General features: G+C 37.7%; 2 protein-coding genes and 1 long non-coding RNA gene across 3 annotated transcripts in view; 1 reads left to right on the forward strand and 2 right to left on the reverse strand.

The window, feature by feature from the left end:
• LOC116172249 (E3 ubiquitin-protein ligase MIB1-like) overlaps positions 1 to 22,892 on the reverse strand; it is a 462,793-nt gene that overhangs the window by 391,037 nt on the left and 48,864 nt on the right. The gene's annotated exons all lie outside the window — the stretch shown is intronic.
• On the forward strand, positions 7,008 to 7,921 carry LOC116172261. Its single transcript, XR_004145614.1, has 2 exons — positions 7,008 to 7,611; positions 7,683 to 7,921. It is a non-coding gene; the product is annotated as an uncharacterized LOC116172261 (long non-coding RNA).
• LOC116172248 (glucose dehydrogenase [FAD, quinone]-like) lies at positions 17,095 to 19,548 on the reverse strand. The gene is made up of 3 exons (XM_031489420.1): positions 19,258 to 19,548; positions 18,869 to 19,147; positions 17,095 to 18,820 (listed from the first exon to the last, which is right to left on the reverse strand). The coding sequence occupies exons 1-3, from the start codon at positions 19,258 to 19,260 to the stop codon at positions 17,252 to 17,254; spliced, it is 1,851 nt and encodes a 616-aa protein (XP_031345280.1). The 5' UTR covers positions 19,261 to 19,548; the 3' UTR covers positions 17,095 to 17,251.

The raw sequence follows: 22,892 nt of genomic DNA on the forward strand, positions 1-22,892 counted from the left end.
GTGGTAAGTGAATTCAACCTCAATTATTCTGTGAAGTCTACTCATAATACAGTGTGTTCCTAAATATGCTGTAGGTGCTTACTAAAGGGTATAATTCTTTGGCTTATTTTATGACTAAAGGTTCATATAAACATCCGTGAAATTATAACACCCTGTAGATCGGTAACGAGGCGTTTGCGGACCTTTTAGTCATAAAATTAGTCCCCTCCTCATATTTAGAAACACCTCGTATTTTCCTGAAATATTGTTTACGGTATAGAAGTGAGAAAGATTTTTGAATGGCTCCATATTTTCCGAGTGACAAAGAATGGCTATTGTGTCATTTCTCTGTTTATTAACCTTAATTGTAGGGAAGTGTTGAACTGATGATATGTGAAGAAATTATGCAAACGGATTCATACTCCACTTACCACTTTAATTAGCATAAAAAATCACTGTTATTCAATTTATTTATACAATTGTTGAACAAAGTGCCGTTTACGTTTGTCACATTACATCTTTTGGACGTTCTAGTTGCAAGACGTATTGTTGCGCTAAACGTTTCCTTTATGGAATAATTACACATTGTTACCCACTTGAGCTTTCCTGTTTTCGGACCCGGACGGTAAGTGATTTTTCGCGTCTTTCAATTTTTCGCCGAATCTCCACTTTATGAGATTAGAAGCGGGAAACAAAACATGAGTTACCTAAAGGAAAACTCGAAAGTTATAACTTATTTAGACCCTAAGGGGAAAGTGTCGGTTTTTCCTGAAAGAAGTTCGTTATTTTTTTAGGTGAGAAATTGTTACGTGCAAGCTCTCCACAAGCCAATAAATTTTCGAAGGTTTTTTGGTAATTTCACTATTCGGCGTGTCTTAAAATCAGAATTAGAAATTATATGCACTTCTGCCACCGTTTGAATTAATTCTTTTACATGCTATAATAAAAATAAATCTGTAGAACGAGCCCCAAAGCCGTCTTCCTTGTAATATCTGGAAAAGATCCATATTCCCTTGTGTTGCGTGACAATGAAGCAAACATTTTCCATTAGTCTCACCACATAAACTGTGGTTTACAATTTGAAATCTAAAGTTTTGGTGTTATTCTGCCTTTCCACTTAGAAATATTCAAAATGGCACACAAGGACTAGTATTATCTTCAAAATTCCCAATCAATGAAGCAAGGTAACCCAAATTCTTTGTTTGAATTCTGTTCATGTTCATACAAATCTGTTCATGCAAATAGTTCTCATAAGTCGATTCCTTTAGGAATATTACAATTATTGAAAATCAAATCAAAAAATTTAAAATAACTTGCAGTAATTGACGTGAGTAATATTGCAAACCGGCCCCAGATTTTGGAAACGAATACTCGAGATCGTGATTAAGTACATCAGGAATAAAATGTCAATGACTTAATTTTGCTGATCTTGCGCTATCTGGCTTACGAATGACCACGTGACCTACCTCGCGCTTTAATATGATAAACCAAACTTACGGGTGATTAACTTTTTTAACCTCTCGACACGAATACTATCGTGGCTTAACGCGCGTTACCCCGTAGCTTAGACCGAATTAACTTCTCATCACTTTAATTTCTTTTAATCTGTTCCACCAATCAGCTAACCTCTTCGCGACCAATGAAACGGCCAGAAACCCAAATTGACAGGTCTTCTCAAACCCATGTTGACTCAAAATTCCGCCTTATGATCAGAACCCACGCTACATAGCATACTGATGAGCGGATCTGGTATCAGCACGATCGTTGCGTTATTCTGGCTAATTTTGTGCTGTCACACGACCTTGAGTAACCCGAAGTACTATTTTTTTTCTAATTCGACCATAGATATCTTGAGGAAAAATACTTACCAATAGTGCCGACATCACTTTGAAAATTTTGTATGTAGTGGAGATCGGAATTTTTTTCATACACCAATTACGGAGTACATTGTACCGGGGGACCCAATAAGACTGTTCCTGGGCCATATCTCGGGAACCGTTCGTCGTATGACTTAGGAGTAAAAAAAATTATTGGGTAAATCGGTCATGAAGAATCGTTGTAAAATATTTTCAAGTTCTAAAAATGACCACCAGAGTGCGTAACTACCATCTTAAATTTTAAAATTGCGTTTTCTTTAAATTTCGCATAATAAACTAAACTTTCTTTTTCACATTTTTAAAGAGAACCAGTTATTCTATCATTTTTATTAATTAATTAATCTCATTTTCCCAATATTTTAGGTTAGGAACGAGATTTTGAAAAAAGGTTTCGACTGGCTTTTTTGGATGTTATTTGGCTACTTTTTCATAAAGAAAAAGTCATTCCATTTGATTTTTTTAGGATTTTGGTCCATAGTGTCAAAACTAGTCCCCTGGCGGAGAAGGATTCAACTAAATTAACTATAATTTGGTTGATTTTCATTGCTCAAGGGATGCTCTTTTCAACCATACCAAATTTGTTCAAATCGGTAAAACGGGTAAGAAGTTAAAGCAGGTTATAGCAATAACAATTGAACCCCACACCATCTTTGTTTTTGAAATAACTGAGTTTGTGTGAAAAAAAATGTCTGATTATTATGCGAAATTTAAAGAAAATGCAATTTTAAAATTTAAGATGGCAGTTACGCCCTCTGTTGGTTTAGAACTTGAAAATATTTTCCAGCGATTCTTCATGGCCGATAATTTTTTACCCCCAAGTCATATGATGAACGGTTCTCGAGATATGGCCGAGGAACAGTCTTATTGGGTCACCCGGTACATCAAAGGTTACAAAAATAATCACGAACAAGACTAACAATTAAATTTTATTTTTCAATATAATTCACCCAACACCAAAATTCTAAAACTCGAAGGAAATTCAAAAATTCTAAAAATTGTATAAAATAAAATCGCGTGTGTATGTGCGTTGGGAAAAAATTTTAGAAATTTTCTAAAGAATCCTAGAAAATTCTAAACAAATTTGAAATATCTAAAAAATTCTAGAAAATTCTACAAAAGCGAAAAAAAAGTTTGTGTACACTAAAATTCTAAAAGAAATTCTAAAAAGTTTAGCCCAAGTTAGAAAGTACTCAATGCGTCGAGCTACTTAAGCGCATTTTTGGGCGATGGATCGACGTTTTATTAGCAAACTCGTTTTACGCTACAGTTTCTTTATGAAGGAAAGTTTTTGTGCTGAAATATTGTGTGCGTGTGCCTTCGAAAGATGATTCTAAAAAGTGTACAAAAATTTAAAGTAGATATCTAAGAAATTCTAGAAAATACTGAAAAATTCTAAAAAATTCTAAAAAAGTTCTAAAAAATTTAGAAAATTCTAAAAAATTCTACAAAAATTTAAAGTAGGTATCTAAGAAATTCTAGAAAATTTTAAACAGTTCAACAAAAGTTCTAAAAAAATCTAGAAAATTCTAAAAAATCTAAAGTATCTAAGAAATTTTAGAAGTTTCATAAAAATTCTAGGAAAATTCTAAACAATTCTAGAATGTTAGTAGAGTACACCTAAATTCTACGGTGATTTTCCTCTCGCCCAGCACTAATACATTGCATCGCTTCAACAACAATTCAATACCCCTAAAAATATTCTTTTGGTTTGGTTCTTCGTCACTGACACGATTTCCCCTTCGTCCTTTCCCAATTTCCCAAACATATAATAAATAGTCATTTTCCCCAGTCTTTTCTCCAGAATGGTTTAATTTGTTTAAGAGTGTTGCATAATATACCGCATTGACTGTTGTGTTGCATTCTTTAAGAGATCAAAGATCACCTTACTTGTCGACTAATAAACCCTAAAGTCTAAACTTTATCGGCTGTGCTTCTCCTATTTTTCTTAATTTCATCGACTTCCTTTGAGCAATCAATTGTTCAATGAATAGTGGGTCATAGTATAGGACCATAGTTTCATCCCCAGTGTCTTCAACACGTTCCAGATTTACATTTCTTATTCTTCTAAAACTTCTGCAAAACAAATGCGAGAAAAATACGGTGCGCATGCGCTGAATTTTTCCGAAATTTTAACTAAGATAAAAAATTAAAAATCACCAAACTCGTTTGTTTGGATTCGCTTATCATTCATAAAAAATATACAACTCTGTTTACGAATAATCTTTCGTGCGTCGACCTCTTCAGGAATGTTAAAATGACTTTGAGCACAAATTGCTCCGCGACTCCTGCTTTAATACAAGGCAAAAATTTCAAATAACTTACATTTATAGATGAGTCGAGGTTTTCTACAAACTACAGTCGATTTTCTCCTTTTGAGAGTAGCAGCAATTTGGAGAATTGGATGGTGGAGCGCTTTGTACAATACAATTGGGCCTTTTGTATCGCCCGGTAAATTTGGCTACTCGTTGAAAGTGAGTTTTGCAGGACGGTTCATTTACTTTGTCAATTTCATTTACTTAAGAGCGATCTAAAATGCCGCGCTCGATTTACATAGATTCGTTTTGAAGGTTCAGCGAGGAATCCGTCTCTCCCACCCAATTTTTGCTAATTCGAGTCCAAAAACCGAAACGGACCCAACGAAACTAAGTTCAGGTCACTAATTTTTATACATGTAAGGATGTGGCAGAGAATTTGTCCGTCATGCTCCGTACGGGCGGTTTTTAGAATCGGTAGCACTGTGGCGTTTTGAGTCTTATCTTCTTGCACACTCGCTTCTTATCTGAATGTACTTCATTCTATTGCATTTTAGTTCTGCTCTTTTTCACTACGAAGCGGTATATGATTAACAACGAATTTGGCTGGTGTAACTAATTTTTTTGTGTAAAGAGACGGTTGACGTGGAAATGGGCTTTTTGTAAGTCGTTTATGATTACTATAACTTGTAATAATCAACGAGAAGCTCTGAAATATATGCACATTTCTAGCTTTGCTTCTTCAATTTTGGATTTGCCTTATGTAGTGTCACAAGGCGTCAGAATTCAGCGCTTAAAGTAAATGGGAGGAGAGGGAGATTAAAAAAATATAACTTTCATTACCTTTCAAGTAAAAAGGTGCGCGATAAACCAAATTTCTATGCAAACGAAGGGCTCGCATTAGAAAAAAAATTATGACATACGTAAAAGTGTAAAACCGAAAGGATGAAAGCCGGGACCCATGCAAATTGATCGTAAAACGAAATAGGGGAGGTAACTATCCGACGTTTTCGTGCTACCACTATCCATCGTTTAATCATAAAGATCGACACGCCCGAAGGGAATACGCGGTGATAAATTTTACAAAGCATGGAAATAGAAAAAAGGTAAATAAAGTCGGGAAGTTGTTTTACTATCCCTATACCGTAAAATTAAAGTGCTCCGTAAAAGGACGAACAGTTTACGTGGTTTTGCAAATGGAAAAGTTCGAGTTTGCCGTGCAGTAGACGCAAAGTTTTAGTTTCAATGCGAGCTTGAAAATATCCTCCAAAAATAAAAGAATCAAAACACAAATTGAACATGTCTCTCTGTGAGAAGTCCTAACAAAACGCCAAAGAATAGAATTTGCCCACAGTGAACATCGACAAAGAAGTTAGTACGGCGGATGTTTTTTTCTTGAACAATGTATAATGCCAGTCATTCAGTAATAAATCAAATTCCTTGATTGAAAGTGAAATAATGAACAAGTGGACCTCACGACTTCATTCTTCAATTTCATAATTCCTCAAGTTGTAGTTCTTTTCATCCGGCGATCGGAAGGTATAATTTCTTCGTGGGTTCTCTCAACCCACTGCACTGACCGTAGACCGGTTTTATAAAGCAGCTGGCCGAAAGTCCTCTGACCTCTAACTACTAATAAAAACTTGGTCATCACGAAAGTAAATGGACGAAGACGAGTAGGTACCGAAAGTTATTTCTCATAGTCTGTTTTTGTTCGTAATGGAACAATAAGTAATAGGTAATAATGTCGTGAGAAGAAAGAAACGGTACTTTTTAGTTTGAAAACAATGTCGGAGGAGCACGCCCTCATTTTGTGTACTTTATGGCGGAGATCTCGGAGCCCCAAATCTATTAGAAGATACCTCCCATCGCTTTGCCAAAAAATTAATTTTAGTGACAGTACTGGATCCTCCTACGGTTTCATTTCATGGTTTCTGGCTTGCACATGTGCAACAATTCAGTATAATTCTCATTCGCGATCTATATCAAAAGATTTACAGCAGCAATACTTAAAAATCGATGGTTTTCGTATTAATTTTGTTGAAAAATCTGTCAACTGCATCTTGATGTGTACCGCGTATTTTGTCCAAAGCTGTGTAAGGGTTTTTCGGTGGGCACGCGGGTAGCTACAGTCGTGCCCCAGGGTTTCTAAATAAAACTTATTTACACACCAGTTTCCTTTTATTTTTGAACACCGTGTATCTATACCACAGAATACAGAAAGGTCGATTCTCACTTTCGTGCAAGGCACGTACTCGGCACAGGCAAGGCACCGACTCGGCAAAATATCTATATTATTGAATCTTATGAATTTTTTGGGGTGTAATTCACACTATGCGAGCAACGACTCGGCAAGCTACGGCCTTTGCACGCAGCGTTCTTCCGAAACAATATTTTCCGGGCATGTACCGTGCACGTTCCGACAAGTGTGAATACAATCTGTGCAGGTCACCGACTTTAGTTCATTTTTCATAGTACAAGAAAGGTTGAAGGGTCAGCAAAGGAACACTTTTTCAGCGGAACAAGATGAGATGCTGATTGAATGTGTCCAAGAAAATGATTTCGGTCTTAAAAGATACTTCTTATGCATTTTATGTACACAAAAACGTATTTTTCTTTTTCTGCAATATGTACTTTCTTGTTCTTCATCATCTAATATTAGACCAATTTTAATTAACGTCAAAGTTTCGAACATTTTTACAGTTGAAACTCGCGTAGAAACTGCTTACCTGCGGCAAGCGTGTCGCAGTGTGAATTGAACTCAAAAAACTTTGCCCGTGCCGAGTATGTGCCGTGCAGGTTCTTTGCACGAAAGTGAGAATCGGCCTTTATTATTTAGTTGGTATCCCTGGTGTTGATACGGTAGTATTCTGCAGTCGGCTATGCCGTTGCCTCGGGTTGCGGTAAAAGGGCAATGGCGGCGATCTCAGGTGTCGAGATGTCGGAGCTGATCGCCTCGGCTCAGCGGTACTCTAATTTGGCGGTAGCTGTAAGTTTATCGATTAGCGGGTTTTTATCCGGGAGTTGGTAAGCTATCGATGAATCGGGGTGCGAATGATTGGTGCCGCCGGGTTCTATTTCAGGTGAATGACACCAGCACTTCCGAATACTCGGCCCGTCAGTGCGGTATGGTACTTATGCTAGAGGTGGTACACAGGATGTGACACGGCCACTACCCCCGTACACCACGCTCGAGGTTGAAGCAGAATCAATGGTCGCAAACTGGAGGAATGCAGGTCGAAGGCCCCACAGTTCCCAGTTCCCGTACCTTGACTCGCCTCGTATCTAAGGGACTGGTGATAGTATGGTAACGAAAAGCAAGATGTGACACGGCCACTACCTCCGCTTAACGTTCACAACCTTACGACTAAATCAAGCAAGCGGGAGCTGGCTACATGCGGGTCACAGGCCCCACAGGTATCGAACTTCCGGGTGTTTGAGGGTTCGTCTTTCAAGGACTGGATGATTTCGAATGAATGGCGAGGTTAAGGGTGCAGGGACAGGTGGGTTAAGGATATAAGCGGAACGGAAACGGTATCGAATGCAAACGGGAAATCGGATGAATGATTATCAGTTTCGGGTCTGGATTCAGGTTTTCGGTCATCAAATGACAGGATAGAAGTGTCTTCTAAACTCAAGGGATCCTCCTTTTATACAGCCATGATTAGGCCTACGACTAGGAAGTGGAAATGACACTTGATTATGTTATCATTAATGATTAGTTAGCGACATCTATTGATGTCAATGTAGTGCATTTGTAAAGGAGCGTTTACACGCTCCCATAAATAAAGGCACGGGTACATTGTTACCTTACAGCTGTCCAAATGCAACGGCGCCTTTCTTTTAAGCTCCACCGTTGCCCGTCATTATGCAACAAGTGCCATATTACCCTCCTTTTCTTGAAATACAATCTGCACTTTCCAAAAATGAACTTGAACGGTCCTCATATTAAAAATGTCCTTCAGTAGATAACAATGTTGGCATGAAACAGATTAGGGGCGATTATGCTTCGTGAAGGGATAGAGTGATATTGTAAAATGGAGCTTCCCGACGGATAATATTTTCTTCTACGAATTTATCAGTCGTTGCCGTCTGGATGAAGTTTTTTCGAACGTAAAGCTCCATTGTTTATAGGTTGCAAGCAAGCAATAATATTTTACATTATTAGCCAGGTAAGTGAGTTTTTACTGGCGATAGGAGAAGAAATGTCTGAAATATCATGTTATCCATGTAACAGAGACTTCGCATTAATTCTGGCCAATGAAATTACTAGATTACTAACTTGTAAAATTTTTACAAGTCAGCTGGCAGTTTTACAAGTCAGTAGCGTTTAAACTTGACGTTTACCCGTTTGCGTTTTGTCTTGTTAATCAACGTTTACAACTGAGTAACAAATAAAATTTTTAACTACCACAGGACTGTAAAGCTAACGTCTTTTCTACTGCCGTAATAGGAGAAATTCCAAATACGCAAAATTGTACACTTTATTTTTATGATGGTTTCATCAAAAAGTGAGTTTCAAATCAGACGATCCCAGCCCGTTTAAGTTATTTGCCTTCGCCCGATAACAGTTGTCTTTATTTCCACAACGAAACACGCAAATTCAATCAATTAAATTCCTTTCTTTTTTATTAGCACAAATTATTTCTTTACACTTAAATTCAGATAACACCTTTAACCACTTGCCGCCTAAAAATAATCGTTTGGATAAACCTTGACTGGAAAAGCCTCTTTTGCTTCCAATCGTTTTCACCTTTTTCTAATTGTAAGATGTTCGCGTGAAATTAACACTTCAAATCAATGCCCTTTTTGGGAACCTTCGCTCTGGTAAACTCGGAACGAAATTTTTTACGGCATCCGAACGTGTTTTTCTTTTGTTAGTCTTAGACCAAATGCCTTCAAAAACTTCCCGGACTAGCCTCTTCATATTTTTCATTGAGTAATTGCCGCCTCTTCCATATGACTGATAATAATACATTCACCCATATGTGTTTAAAGGCAATCTAAGTCGCTGTACTCCCATAGTGCAAGAAAAACTAGGTTGTCCTTAAGAAACCTACACAGGGAAATTGTGCTGAATTTTATTTTCATAACGCGATAACTTACCTACTATATTTCCCACCTAATGGAACCTAAGACATCCTAAGACTATTATGAGAACAATACCCTATAGAATCTAAATGAGCACAAAAATTTCTACGAATTACTTTCAGGCTTTTACAATTCTACCAGTCGTGCAGTATTGGATATGTAGATTCTAAACTGTTGGAAAATCCCCGTGTTTTGTGAGCAAAAGATATCTAAATTGAATGTGTGTGCGATAAAAAAGACGCGTGTCGTCAAGTTTGCGTTGGTTCCGTTTCGATTTTTAGTCCGGCAACGATTACAGATAAGAGTTGTGAATTGCGGTTGGCGGAGAAGGCTTGAGGGCAGTAGATATACAAGGGCGAGTCTGGCTTAGTTCAAGGTCGCTCGCCACTTGCGGTGACATTGGGAAATTCAAAGGTCACTTTCAAATCTATCGGAGGTCAATGACCCACTTATTGCGTTGTCATATTTCACTTTCAAGGTTACCGAAGGTCAACTAGCTCATTTTTTGCGGTGCTACATAGTTCAAAGGACGTTCGGTACTTGGCGGTGACATTGGAAAGTAGGTCAAGGTGAAATACAGAGGTTCATTCTCCCCTAAACGTTTCCCTCTCAAGGGTGCCATGCGGAGATTTCGGAAAATGAGTCAAAGCCTTGTTCGAATAGTCGTTGACCCTTAACCCTCTCTCTTTCTCCAAATGTCAAGAGAGAAGTAAATCAAGATCTCGTTCGGTCGTTCGCCTCGGACAATGGGTGCGATATTTAGCTTTCAAAGGATGATCATGGAAAGTTATGTACTTTGCACTTTGAACGTACTCAGCCATTATGACCAAAGCAACCGATAGGATATTTTAAATTAACTAAATGTAATACCAATTCAGGTGCCGTCAAAGTTATCTACTTCTCCTAGTGCAAGGGTTCCTCATCATTTAAAGTTCAATGGTTGTTCGCCGTTCAAAGTTCAAAGGTTGGTCGCCATTCAAGATCTCATTTTGTGTTGTTATATTTTATTTTTATTTTAAGAGCAATACTCATTTTTCTGAGCCATACAGGGCCGATCCTAACTCAAGTGTATGTAAAATCCCATAAGTCGGTTTTTCTATGTTATTTGAAGGCGACTTATGTAGGGGCGGAGTGTGACTGTTTGATGTCATTGACCTCAAGTTTAAACTGTTGTGGTTGTAGCGATTAGTAATCTCTACTCCTCCTGCATTTAGGCATATCGAATAATGTTAATAATGTCATACATAGCGTATGCTAAGCACTCGTGAACCAAAGCAATCGATAGTTCAAATATTGCTCGCATTTCAAAGTCCAAAGGTTGATCGCCCGCGTTCGCATTCAGGTTCGCGATCACGTTTGGGTTCGCGTTCACGTTTGAACGTGAACGCTAACGTCATCGCGAACCCGAACTGCACAAAAAATGGACCAATGACCTTCAAAATGAAATAAGATGAGACAAAATGAGGTCACTGACCTTTAATGAACTTGGGAGTAAAATGGGATACCGCAAAAATGGGGCCTTAGCCTTTGATAACCTTAGAACGTGAAATATGACACCAAAATTGATTTCTTTTGATGAAAGGAAATCCTGTATTGGGTGGATTTTACGAGTCCGAATTACAGAAGGTTAAAGATGGTGATATATCTTAGGTTCAAAAAATCCTTGGACGTAAGTAACACTAATGATACGTGCAGGTACAAGTTAATATAGCACAGTAAAGGAATGATATAAATTTAAACTTTTGTTACTTGATATAACAATATGTGTCTATAGTTATTTAAACCGGACGAAATCCACGCTCGTAAATCTGGTACACATGCCCAATTCTAAACATGAATTCGGATTAGTTTGAGCAAACTTTGGACTTTGAACGGTGACCAACCTTTGGACTTTAATCGGCGACCAACCTTTGGACTTTAAACGGCGAGCAACCTTTGGATTTTGAACGGTGAGCAACCTTTGAACTGCCTCGTTAGGAGGGAGCAATTTGGCAGCGAAGCTTCTTTTCTTAACTTTGAAGAAAGGTAAATGTTGCTATTGTATTGGAAAAGGATAAGCGTTCTTAACGGGCAGATATAAATTTTCGTGTCGATGGGAATGTAAAAATTAGTTCGTAAACAAAACTCGTGGTATTCTACGGAGGAGAGAAACAACCCACTTTATCCGCGGAGAGTGGATTGTCATTCTCATTACGTGATCGGCAAGTATCGTACTCGGGGAAGTTGAATTTTCGTAGGGGCTGCATTGAATCGTATTCGCACGTAGACTTTAGCGAAGACAAATTAATTTTGTTCTGCGATCGCCTAAATTCTAAATTCGGGGAAGTGTATTCTCGGTTCTTACATCCATGAACGAAAGGATTAACTGTTCTAAAAACATACACCATAGAATAGAACTTCTAATTTCGCAGGAGGATTTTTTACCGTGCAATGTTCCAATCTGCAGCTTCAGGATTTATTTTCTGCGTAAGGAGGTCGTTCCGGCCTTATTATTATGTCACCAGCTTTACCTACGAAATCATGCTGTTTACCGGGTACGGTTAGAAAACTTAAAACAAAAACAGAAATAAAGAACAATAATATTTCAATTTCGTTGCTTTAATTAATTCAGTGGCCAAAATCTACCTATATTATAGCCTAATCGGGTCGCGGCCAAAATAAGAAATTTCAGAAATTATTAACCAACCCAATCCTAAAGAGTCTGAAAGATCAGAAAAGTTCGACTAGAAGAAAAGACGAATTTTTGGAAGTCAAAAAAGTAATCGAAAAATTCAAACAAACGTTTGTGCAAATGTTCTTATCCCATTGACCAGATAAACCGAGAGATAAACCTTTTAATAAAACGCGCGCGGGTGGCAAACACTTCTTAATATTATCTAAGTTAATGAATTACAAAAGCGCTAAATTTAAACAAACAAATTACGCATTCTATAAAAAATTTCAAAAGCCAAATAACACTGAATTTAAAATTCAAAACAAACAAATCAAAAGAGCCCACCAGATTTAATTTCAGGAATTAAAATTATTAACATCAGGGATGGTCCATCATTATTGCACGTGCTGAAACCAAAATAACGTCTGCGTGACATAGTTTACACAACAATATATAGGGTGTTCTATTAAAAATAAATAATTCGGCATCAACGTGTGGTGTAGGTAATCGGAAGTGTCACCGACATGAAAATATTTTATATGAATTCCTCTTATGGAACACATTGTATTAAACCGAATTTTGTTGCATAGAAGTGGCATGATTGTCACGTAACCGCCACTAATGGCTGGAAATTGTTTTCTTCCAATCGATGAAATTAGAAACATTTTCAATGCAAGGAGTTTCTCTCACGAACGAGCTACCCCAACACGTAACGTAATCCTCTCCTTTAAACTCCCCCGACGCCGTTAACAATAACGTTGCTTTTCTAATGGTAACCTCATTCCAAATGCGCCAAGCATAAGAATTAATACTAAGGGAAGAGGTAAATGACAACACAAATTTACATACAATTACTTATAAATTCTAAAGCGAGTCGACCTCGCATGTAAATAAATTTTATCTGTTAGAATTCGTTGCATAAACTCTAAAGAAAATTTAAATCCAATCCCCGACATAAATTTCCATTCCCTTTCTTATTTAAAACTCGACAATAAGTCTAGGCCGTTGTTCGTATATTAAAACATATACAAATAAGGGCGAGGAAAATATTAAAAATAAATTTAATCTTAATTTAAATCGGATCGGCACGAATGAGATTTAAATCAGATTTTGTGAGGTCCGTCCCTTACAGTCTTTCGTGGGGAGGAAATAAAAATAAATTACGCTCCTGTAAATCCCGACGAATAAATATAAATGCGAACGGGAAAAGATACGACCCTTCAAGACACAAGAATGAAATGATAATAAGCCTCATGTACTGTTCACTTTTTAACAAGCGCTTTTGAGAAAATTACCTCCAGGATTTCTTGTTTTTTACTCTATCTCTCAATATTGCGTGCATTTAGGTTTAATCGTTGATGCGGACTTTGAACTTCGTCATTAGCCAGTTCAGATACGAACTAATCCTAGCATTCCAGAAGTCTGAAATTGCTACTCTTTTTTGTTGCGAAATTGCTTATTCATCTCGCGATTCTATTGCAACGGTGAACAGAAAAAGATTCGTCTCAGTTCATTTTATCGAAAAGCTGTAGCTCGAGGGTTGCGATGCAATACAAAAATTGCCGTCAATACAACAAAACCATTTTGTAGGTAGGTTCAGTCCATATTTCCGGAATCTAATTTTATTAGACGAGTTGCTCAAAAGTGACAGCTCTTCAGGTTTAATGCCTTAGGTATTAAGTTACGATATCCCTTAATAGTCCAGGCTATAATAATATTTTTTAACAAAAAAAATTAGTTACCGGTTCAAACCGGGTTTTTTATGCTGGTGAAATTATTAGAAATTGGGGAAAAATAATTAAAACAGCTGAATTTTTCCGCGGGTGAAATCACGGGGGTTGAAAGGGGTGGAAACTGGTATTTTGCAATTTGTGGCAAAACTATTAATCTTAGGGGAAAATGTTCAATATAAAGTTATAGAGAATAAAAAAATGAACAACTTTTATATCTGCACTATTTACACATAACCTCCAATTTCCCTAGAAAAACCGGAAAAATTTTTTTTTTCGATTTTTATTCTTATTTTTACTAAAAAAAGTCGTAGGAGTTTGAAATTTGGAGTAAAGATGTTGTGTGATAAAAGAGGAGACAATTTTTGTGGGCCCGTAAAGTTGAACCGTTTCCGAGATCTCACGATTACTGAAAAAAACCACCTCTTTTTCAAGGGGATGAAAAATCTATTTTTTTTTCATCGTACAAAGGTGCGCGGGGTAGCAAACTTTTCGGGAAGACTTGTATTTTAATAAACAAAAATAAAAAAATATTATTCCTATAGTAAAAATTCCAGAAAATCGCCAAAAACTGGAAAACAGATTTAAGATATACACGGTTTTTGACTAATGATCAATCAACGTGTTGGATGTTAATAAAGATTTTTTCGAAATATGTCTTCTTGCTTCTCTTTAATGTTTGCTTAAATATTCTCTTTTGTTATCTTATGTTCAACTGTTTTAGTTAAAACATCTTTATTATTTCTTTTTTCTGCATTTTTACCGCAATAAAAGCAATTCGAAATAAAATCGAATTATTATTGTTTCCCGATTTCTGAACAATTTGTTTTTGTTCACTGGCTCTTCTTCCTGCCTGTTTTATAGCTGATGCAATTGCGTTGGGTCTGTTGATAAACTTGCAAAATCTGCAATAGAGAACGTTAGTTTTACCGGCCAAAGCAAATGATTTGAGATGTAAAACCTGGAATAAACTTCGTGAGGATTTTATTCATAATTCTTGTAAATTAACGCTCAACAGGCCCAGCTTAATTCCATCAGCTGCAAAACAGGCAGGAAGAAGGGTTAGTGAACAAAAACAAATTGTTCAGGAAGCAAAAGAATTCGATTTTACTTCGAATTGCTGTTATTGCGGTAAAAATGCAGAAAAAAGAAACAATAAAGATGTTTTAATTAAGGCAGTTGGACACTAGGAAACAAAAAAAAATATTTTAGCAACATTAAAGAGGAGAGAGAAGACAGATTTCAAAAACTTTTTATTAGCGCGGATCCGATACGTTAATTTAGTTGCAAAAAAAGCTATTACCTACTATCTCAAAAAGGTATATCTTAAAACTGTTCCCCCCGTTTTTGCCGCTTTCCTTAAGAAAATTTTGCTACACCGCACATATCTCTGTACGATGAAAAAAAAATAGATTTTTCATCCCCTTGAAAAAGAGGTGGTTTTTTTTCAGAAACCATGAGATATTGGAAACGGTTCAACTTTACGAGTCCAAAAAATTATCTCCTTTGTTTTTTCGTAAAAATAAGAATAAAAATCGAAAAAAAAGGTTTTTCCGTTTTTTCTAGGGAAATTGGAGGTTATGTGTTAGTGCAGATACAAAAGTTGTTCATTTTTATATTCTCTATAACTTTTACTTTAAACATTTTCATCTAAAATTAATAGTTTTGCCACAATTTGCAAAAGACCACTTTCCACCCCTTTCAACCCCCGGGATTTCACCCGCGAAAAAATTCGGCTGTTTTATCCGTTCGTTCATTCGGACCCACTTCTGCGGTTTTGAACTATTTTTAGGGGAATTTGTGCATAACTTTTACTTGCAACGACTAATTTGTCTCAGATTTTGCATACGCATGCCTCTACTGGTGCCAAGTAAAAGGGGGGGGGGGGGCGTTCTACACTTCAAAGGAATTGGTTTCTACAAACCCCAACTTTCCTCCGTGATTTTTTTTTGAGTGCCGAGGGGTGTTAGAAATTGCTTTTATTTGGATTTCTAGTTAAAGGAACCGCTCTTCTCCCTCACGCTTTACATGGGGAGGATTGGTTTTATCCTTCATGGTACTGTAATGAAAGGTCTAAACGGAATTTATTATTCCTAACCACATTCCTCTTCGACCTCTTATCGTGATCGGGCATAATTCCTCATATCTCAAGAGAGGAGGGTACTCTCAAAGGGCGGTTGGAACGTCTACACCAGAGATATTTACTGGCGATGTGAAAATGTGAATCTCTCGAAAATGGAGTATCGCAGGAAGGTTATTGTTGCCTTTCTGGTGTCTTATTAGTGTTTTCTTACTACGTTTTAGCGTTTCTTAGTGTCCCATTCAACTTTTTCAGCTCTTTAGGGCCCTATGCTTCAATTTTTACTGCAAATGAGGCACGATGGAGTTCACGTAAAACCTAAGAACACAAACATCTGCTATGTCCCCAAAGTACTCTATTGACTTAACAAGGGGAAAGCAATTCTGAGGAATGAAATTAGCGACAGTGTCTTAACATGTGACAATCAAAAATGGAAGGCAATGTGACAAAGTTAACTTTTATGGCACATAACGATTTTATTATAATTACCTAACGTATAAAATCTCTTTTTTCTGTTTCTCTTTTAATGACTTTCGTGTTCTTTATGTGCGGATACTGTAAATCAATATATCTTCCAATTCTTAGCAAATTTTGTTTATTAGATAGGTAAAGAAGTTTTTTTTTGTTACTGTGGGAATTGTTTATGATCGATCAAATGCACCCAAAATGTTTCACCTCAATTATATTACACCGAATAATTACCTCATTTCCGTTTCACGACGCCAATTTGACTAATAACTAGAATACATCTAAACGAAATGAAAATCAAATTACGAAATGCGAAAATGATTCGAACATTGAATTAGTTATTCGAGGGATTTTCAAGTAGCTTATTTTACAACCAACCAATTGAAATATGGAGAGCGCTCATAAATAATTTTCGAACGGGAAATGTTTAATAAGCGCAATTAAAACAGTTTTGACTACTCTCGGGAGGGAAAGTTTGCGCAGTTTGGTCTGTTTTAAAAATGAGAGGGAACGTATGCCTTTGAAGTTGCATGTTGAAAAGCACTTTTCTAGTTCAAAGGGCGGAACAAACACTATTTAAAATCCAATCAAAAGTTCGAAACGTTGCGGACTGACTATTTATTGTGAATTATGGCAATGAGTTGCGGGAAATTTGAATTCTTCAAGCGCGCTCGTGATTGGGGAGACGCAAGATTATCGCTTTCGTTTTTACCGGTTGACATTTGGTACTACTGATCGAAGTTTGGTGAGGTGAAGGGTAGAGAATATGCATCTTTGGTCGTTCGCCCCTAGATTTCAATATACTTAATGGAAATGTTTTCCGTCTTAAGGGGGAGGTGGATAAACACTAAAACCTTAAACACCTCTAGTCCGAGCTTTGGGTAGGTGTATGCGAAGCGTACCGAAAACATCTACAAGTTAGCGTAACTTGGGAGATAACACACCCCCTCAGCCAGCGCAAACATGGTATCAAATATAATTTATAAAGAATTATTCCTCAATTATCACATCATTATTTATACTTGAATACTATTTTAATTATGGCACGAAATTCACTGGTTTCTTGATTCTAAGATGCAGGTGCATTAGTGGACCAAATGGCATTTGTATATAAGTAGAAATCACAACTCCGCACGACCTTCGCGCCAATCTTCGTAGATCATGCTCGCACCTTTCTCCCCAATCATCATCGTCGGCCCGTTCGTATTGCAGCTGACCAATTTCGGCATGATCGACGCGTCGATCACGCGTATCCCTCGCATTCCGTGAATTCGCAATCTCGGATCGACGACGGCGTCGGGGTCGCTCTTCGGTCCCATCTTGCACGTCCCGACCAAGTGGTAGACTGTGCTCGCAATGTTTCGAAACGCGCACTTCCAGTAATCGTCGCTGTCGGGTGCATGCTGTCGGCAGTTTTTGAAAGGGAAGTGCAACCGCTCAGGGTTGTACCTAGAAAACGCCCTGGTTGCGGTGAGGTTCTGGAAAAATCGCACGCCGTCCAAGAGAGCTTGGAGGTCTTCGCCTTCGGGATCGCTGAGGTAGTTGGTGAATATCTTCGGAGTGTCGTACGGGTCGGCGCTGCGTAATAAAATTTGACCAACGGATTTTGGATGCGTTAGCGTTGGTATTAGAAAGATGCCGTGCGATTTCTCTATACTTTCGTTTTGTACCGCTCGAACTTCTTCTGGTAGTTTATATAAGGTTTGAACCGCTTTTAGGCCGCCATACACGTCGTTCTTGTACATTGGGATGTAATAGAGCTGCACGGAGGGATCTTCAGTGTTACCCATGGGATCGGCGAAGAACATGAAATTTTCAATTGTTGTCATACTAAGTGGCCCAGTTCTGTGTCTAAGATACTGGTACCAGTCGTCTATTACGTCTTCGGCAGTTTTTGGCACAAACGCATTGTCGACAACGTTGTACATTACTCCAGCAAACAGCAGGTGGTCTTGTAGGTTTTGGCCTACTTTCAAATTTTTAACGAGTGGCACGCCGAGCTCTTTTAGATGATCTTCTGGGCCAATCCCGGAGTTCATGAGGATTTGGGGCGAGTTGACGCTTCCGGCTGAAAGCACCACCTCTTTCGTCGCCTTAATTTTGATAATTCTACCGTTGGTGCGCACTTCGACGCCTGTTACTGATAGGTCTTCACCGATGGTAACCTTACCGACCTGAGCCTTAAGCGCTATGTACAGGTTTCTGCGCTCTTTTGCCTTAGCCAAGAACGCTTTGGCCGCACTATATCTGGTACCCTTCCAGATATTTGTATAAAAGTCGAAATACCCAATCGGCTTCTCTTCCTTATATGCACCGTACCCTAGCTCGTTGTACGCTTCAAGCAGTCCCTTGCGAATCGGCTGCGGACTGATCTGTTGCACCAATTTCAGGTCTCCTCCCTTACCGAAGCGTTCATCGTCGACGCCTTGCAGATCCTCAATTCGTCTGAAGTGTTCCAGGACCGAGTCAAAATCCCAACCGACGTTCCCGTCGTTGGCCCAGGTGTCGTAATCCTTCCGACTTCCTCGCAAGTAAAGCATACCGTTAATCGCGCTCGAGCCTCCCAATGTCTTCCCACGCGGACACGAGCATCTTCGCTCCTTCACCCCTAGACACGCATTTTTACACGGCTCGCTGGTGTAACCCCAATCTTGGTCGCTACCAGCCAAACTGGAGAAGGTTGCCGGAATCTGCCAACAGAACACCATGAGCGAGGGAGTTCAGTGGGAGGTGATTACCTCAGTGTTGGCTGACGGATACCCCCCGGCCTCCAAGAGAAGCACCTTCCACTTGGGATTTTCCGATAGTCTACTGGCGACCCTGGACCCTGCCGAACCGCCGCCGACCACGATGAAGTCGAACTGGTCACCGTCTTTCAAGTGGGTCGCGTGGTCTGACGGAAAAAGGTTTGCGGGTGATAATAGACACTGAGAAGTCATAATTGTGTTTATCAGCGTCATAAACATGTGCGAAGGTGGCCCTGTCAGTGACACCGGACACGGACTTGCAAACTCCATCTTGGGGATAACAGTCAAATTAGTTAGTTGGTGCAATCTTACACGGATTGGATAAATACGCGCAGTTGCAAGGGTAGGGGTGGATATATTGAAATGAAAAGAGCGCTTACCATTACATTAAATCCAGGAACAATACAAGCATAAATCAATACAACACTGCAACACTAGCTATATTGAAACAACGATAGCGTATCTCAACAACTGTGACCTCCCAATCACTGTTTATTCCCTGATGTCGCGATTGTGTAATTTACGTTTGACAAATTCCTTCTATTGAAAGCTTCGGCATTACCGAAGACACCAACTTCCGTTTCTCCCGAATCGGCTGTTACACCTTGTCACAATAAACGTGAGAGAGACGTATTGCTATGATCTTCATCAGTTTACATTACATCAATACATAAAGACCGATTAATGGACTTTGGCTAGAAACAATGAACCGTCATGGAAAACTAACCTTCTTACTCAGAAGTAATTGGTTTTTGATATATCGCTCTGCTGATATCCACTCGTTACAATGCTTCTATGAGTGCAGAGACCGAGAAGGTTATTTTGAGTGTATATCTTTTTTAAATTTGTTTGTTGGACACGGTAATTTTTTGAAATTGAAGGGAAAACTTTTGGAAGTTGGATGGAATTTTTTTTTGTCTTTTACATTTTTGGAATTCTGGTGTACACATTTTTCTTAGTGGTTTATCCTCGGTTTTAGTATACACGGTGTCCATTTTTCGAGTGCCACTATGGGGATCTCACTTATCTTAAGAGATAGAAAGTTGGTTAAATGGGGGCAAAGTTGCCAATTTTCGTGCTGAATAAGAATCTGAAAAGAAATTTGAAATATCTTCAATAGTTTTGAAGATTCTGATTTTCGTTTTTAATTTTTTTATGATAAACTAATCGTAGTAGACATTTCTAATTAACACATTATTCGGACAATTTTTAATGGAGATTTCAAATATGGCGTCCTGTTTTTAATAACTTTCAATATAACGGAGAAACACGTAGCAACGTTAGTTTTTCTTATGGGCGCCATTTTGAATTTTCACATTTTGAGATTACGTCTTTTTTTCTCTTTACAACGATATATCACACACATGGTGGTTGTATCATATTTTTCCTAAAAATACAATTTTTAATTTTTTGAGAAGAGTGCTTCTCTGACAATGCTGCAACCAGACAGATGGATCAAACTGTCAAACTTTTGTTTACAACAAAAGAACGTTTTGTTTTTCCAAAGCACACTTCTCAAAAAATTAAAAATTGTAATTTTGGAAAAATGCAGGGAAAAATGTGATACTGAACCACCATGTGTGATATATCGTTGTAAAGAGAGAAAAAGACGTAATCCCAAAATGTCAAAATTCAATATGGCGCCCATAAGAAATACTAAAGTTGCCACGTGTTTCTCCGTCATCTTGAAAGTAATTAAAAACAAGATCCCATATTTGAAATTTCCATTAAAAAGTGTCCGAATAATGTGTCAATTAGAAATGTCTACTACGATTAGTTTATAAAAAAAAATTAAAAACAAAAATCAGAAATTTTCGTTTTTTTGCGATATCTTTTAAACTATTGAAGATATTTCAAATTTCGTTTCAGATTTTTATTCAGCACGGAAATTTGCAACTTTGCCCCAATTTAACCAACTTTCTATCTCTTAAGATAAGTGAGATCCCCATAGTGGCACTCGAAAATTGGACACCGTGTATAGGTTATCATTTAATTACTTGTATTCGGTACCCTTATCTTACGGTAGCGCTGTAGCAACAGGAATGACATTTCAGATTTCTCGTTTACATAACTTTATTACAAACTTCTAACGAGCAGTCTTAAGAATATTTAAAAGTATGCTACACCTACTAAAAATTAAGTTGTTTTTTAGTAAGAAACATAACCTTTCAATTTATTTCATTTTTACATCGAGAACTGTCAGTGAAATAACTAAGCGCAGGCCAAGATTTGAGAACAATGAGCGCAATGTAAATTTCCCTATGGCCCATTTTAAATAACTCAACGCTTTTACACTAGCCAGGTTGCGGACAGCATTTTCCGTTATGTTAGACGGCCATTTTTTCTTATAACATAAGAAATATAAATTTTTGTAGAAATAATTTACGGTATGAGGGCTTTTAGTACGATATATTTATAAATAGCGGAACCAATGAAAATGAAGTTCTTATAATGTGTCACTGCGCAGTACGTAATCACTCATAAATAACATTTTCCTGCTAACCTACAATTGTGCAGTGTTTATGTTGGTGGTAGTTCTTTTCTTTTTGTCTAAGAGCATAGTAGTGAACTTTGGACATTTTAACACAATGTAAAATAAAAGTGAGGTTAATTCTCCTTCAAACTTATAAGCAAAATTGAACACGCCCAGCACACACCGCAACTTAACTTTGCTATAAAAATGTTTTATACTTATAAACTTATATTATAAGGAAAAATGGCCGTCTAACATAACGGAAAATGCTGTCCGCAACCTGGCTTTACATTGTCACAGACCTACGTTTATGCTTATGTTATGATGTATGCTAAGTGTGTACATTCTATGGCCCATCTTTAAAAAAACACCCTGTATAAGTACAAGTATGTTTTGAAGCTTCCAGCTGGTTGTCGATTAAAAATTATAGCAACAAAAGAGCCGGCGATAATTTGCTTCGTGCAATTGACACCTGGCTTGTTGTATGCAGTGTCTTTTAATACTATGCGATCAAAAATGAGTTGCTGTCGAGTGACCTTTGGAACTTTTGTTTACATGGGAAATCGGATTTAACTTGAACTTTCAAAGGCGACTCGACAGCAACTCATTTTTGATCGCCCGTTACTAATGTACCTCCTCATTATTACGGTCTTAGTACACGAAAGTAACTGATGTCGCTCATTAGAGATATCGACAATAAAAATTGCAAAAGTGACTCGACAGCAACTCATTTTTGATCGCATTTTACTTGACGATATATGAGGATCTAAAGAAAACGTTGCAGATGGGCCATAGCGGCCACTCTATTTTGTGTTGGGACAATTTCGACTGTTCCATTTTATAGTAAGCGTTGTCCATAGTTTTGAATGAGTAATAATATTTCTCCAAATGAGGGGAGATAACTAACTAAACCTTTCCCATAGATTCTTTAATAATTTGAAATTATGCATAGACCAAAAATCTATGTCAAAAGAAATTGCAAAGAAAAAAAGATATTTTCTATTTCCTTAAGAACGAGATATGTCACATCTAAGGAGAAAAAAATACGTTGTAAAATATCTCGTACTATGGCGAGGATAAAGTAATCCTAAGTGCTACCATAAGAAACTTGTACAAAAGGAAGTTGTGTGAGTAAAAGTGACAAAAAGTATAAGTCAATAGCTTTGAAAGCAGGCAATGTATTCTCCTTATCTAATACAATCCAATTTCCTCATGTAACAGCTAGGCTTTGTCCTGTGTAATCTGAGTAAGTGGCGAATGGTTCGGAAACTTGGCCACCGAGACCGCTGCCTATAGAACTTAAATGGATATTGGTCGTATATATTAAATGCTGCGCCCATTGCGAGCTTAACGGAATTGCTCGAAAATAAAGTAAAAAGTTATGTCGGTATGTCGTCTTTGTTGGAAAATTGAACATAACGAACTACTAGTCGCTTTTTCTCGCTCGAGTAGATAGGAAGATAATTCCTTTTGATGTCGCCCCAAAACGAAAGGAGACTCGCCGATTCTAGATTTTTATATAAGGAAACGTTCGCTAATTCG

Source organism: Photinus pyralis, unplaced genomic scaffold, assembly GCF_008802855.1.
Source record: "Photinus pyralis isolate 1611_PpyrPB1 unplaced genomic scaffold, Ppyr1.3 Ppyr1.4_LG5, whole genome shotgun sequence".
NCBI classification, from domain to species: domain Eukaryota; kingdom Metazoa; phylum Arthropoda; class Insecta; order Coleoptera; family Lampyridae; genus Photinus; species Photinus pyralis.